At 34.4% G+C, this 1,497-nt stretch overlaps 1 protein-coding gene across 1 annotated transcript in view; it reads right to left on the bottom strand.

Moving 5' to 3' along the window:
• LOC101846032 (retinoid-inducible serine carboxypeptidase) overlaps window positions 1-1,497 on the bottom strand; it is a gene marked incomplete in the record, with an annotated part of 15,060 nt that overhangs the window by 5,288 nt on the left and 8,275 nt on the right. The window contains 1 exon segment of the mRNA XM_013088137.2: window positions 638-751. Coding sequence (XP_012943591.1) covers window positions 638-751 — 114 coding nt within the window.

Below are 1,497 nucleotides of genomic sequence, written 5' to 3'. Positions count from 1 at the left end.
AAGGGGAGATAAGGATGATAGAGGTTTGATAAGAAAGAAGGAAGTAAAGAGTCAAAAATGGTTTTAAACATTATGCTGTCACACATATGAATTTTTAATGATTTTCTTATCAGAATCTGCAAAACAAAAGCAAGTGAAGTGAAAATCTATATCAAATTTCTCTTCACAGAAAGCATGTTGCTGTACTGACCAGATGGTGTGGTTGTGCAAAGGAAAATGTAAGGGCAATTCTTTTTAAAAGAATGACATCTTAATTCAATTATACATAGTAGTCTCTCTAAATAAAGCACTGAATGACAGTCTTGTTCAAAAGAGTCCAAAAGTTTCAAAAGTGATACGGAGAAAAATTATCTAAAAAAATTATTACAAATTTGAGAATACTGTGCTTACAAAACTAAGCATTCATACATGTATAATCATTAATTCAATTTTATTTGTTCCGCTATGTGTCACTCTCACTTTGTATGAACAAGACGAACATAATTTCCATCGTTGCAAAATAATTCTTCAATTCAGGTGCAGTTAGTGTTATATCCATATCAATTCACCACAGAAAAATAAGCAAACTTAGAACCCGAAGGGCAGACTAAACAATTAACCCACAGGCTATAGTCAACTAAATGCTCTCAAGTCTTACCTCCCCATTCTACATCATCTGGAATTATCTTCAGCTTCTTCCTGATTGGTCCATTCATCAGGGCATCAAGGTCATCAGAAATAATTGACCCAACGTGTCGATCAAAAAGTAGCTCTGGAAAAGAAAGAGAAAATTCATATCACACCTTTGAGGAGGGTAAGTAAAACATAGCATGTGTTCAGTTCAAGTATGAGCTTTATGGCACCTGCAACACAATTGGTCAATTAAGTCCTGAACTTCACAGGTATTGCTTCGAAAGTAAAAAAAAAAAGAAAAAAGAAAGATAAGGGCGATAGATGTTTGATAGGAAAGAAGGAGCAAACCACACTAGAGCACCCGCCAACCACACACAAAGCAAAGAATAATGTTCAATATATAACAAAATCCACATAGCTGAAGATAACTTTGTTTTGAAGCAGTGGGTAGATGTGTTTCAAAAGGGATACAAGAAAGTATGCATAATGGAAAACAATCTTTCACTTAGTATTTACTCTTCCGAGAAATTTATTCACAAAGAAGTCTGGGGTTTTTTTTTAGAAAAATGCTGAGCTGCATGCACCTTTTCTCACTGATATTGAATGCAGCAAGCCTCTCAACCATTTCAAGAGTAAGGGAATCATGCTGCTAAAAAAACAAAATGACCCCCCTAAACACATGACAATGTACAAGGAAACCAGCATGGTCCAGAACCAATGCAGCTGCTGCACTTTGAGTGCGAACATTCCAGAATATGTTGAAAAAAAAAAAAAAAATTCATTTAGTAATTAGATCAGTCAGTTTCCAGACAAAAACCTTCAATTGTATACATACTAAAAGAAGATATCTTCCCAGAAGTGTAAGAAAAATAAGAAACATTTAGA

This window comes from Aplysia californica, unplaced genomic scaffold (genome assembly GCF_000002075.1).
Source record: "Aplysia californica isolate F4 #8 unplaced genomic scaffold, AplCal3.0 scaffold00691, whole genome shotgun sequence".
In the NCBI taxonomy this organism is placed as follows: Eukaryota; Metazoa; Mollusca; class Gastropoda; order Aplysiida; family Aplysiidae; genus Aplysia; species Aplysia californica.
Note: the sequence above shows the minus strand (reverse complement) of the source record. Positions and strands in the feature narration are given on the sequence as shown.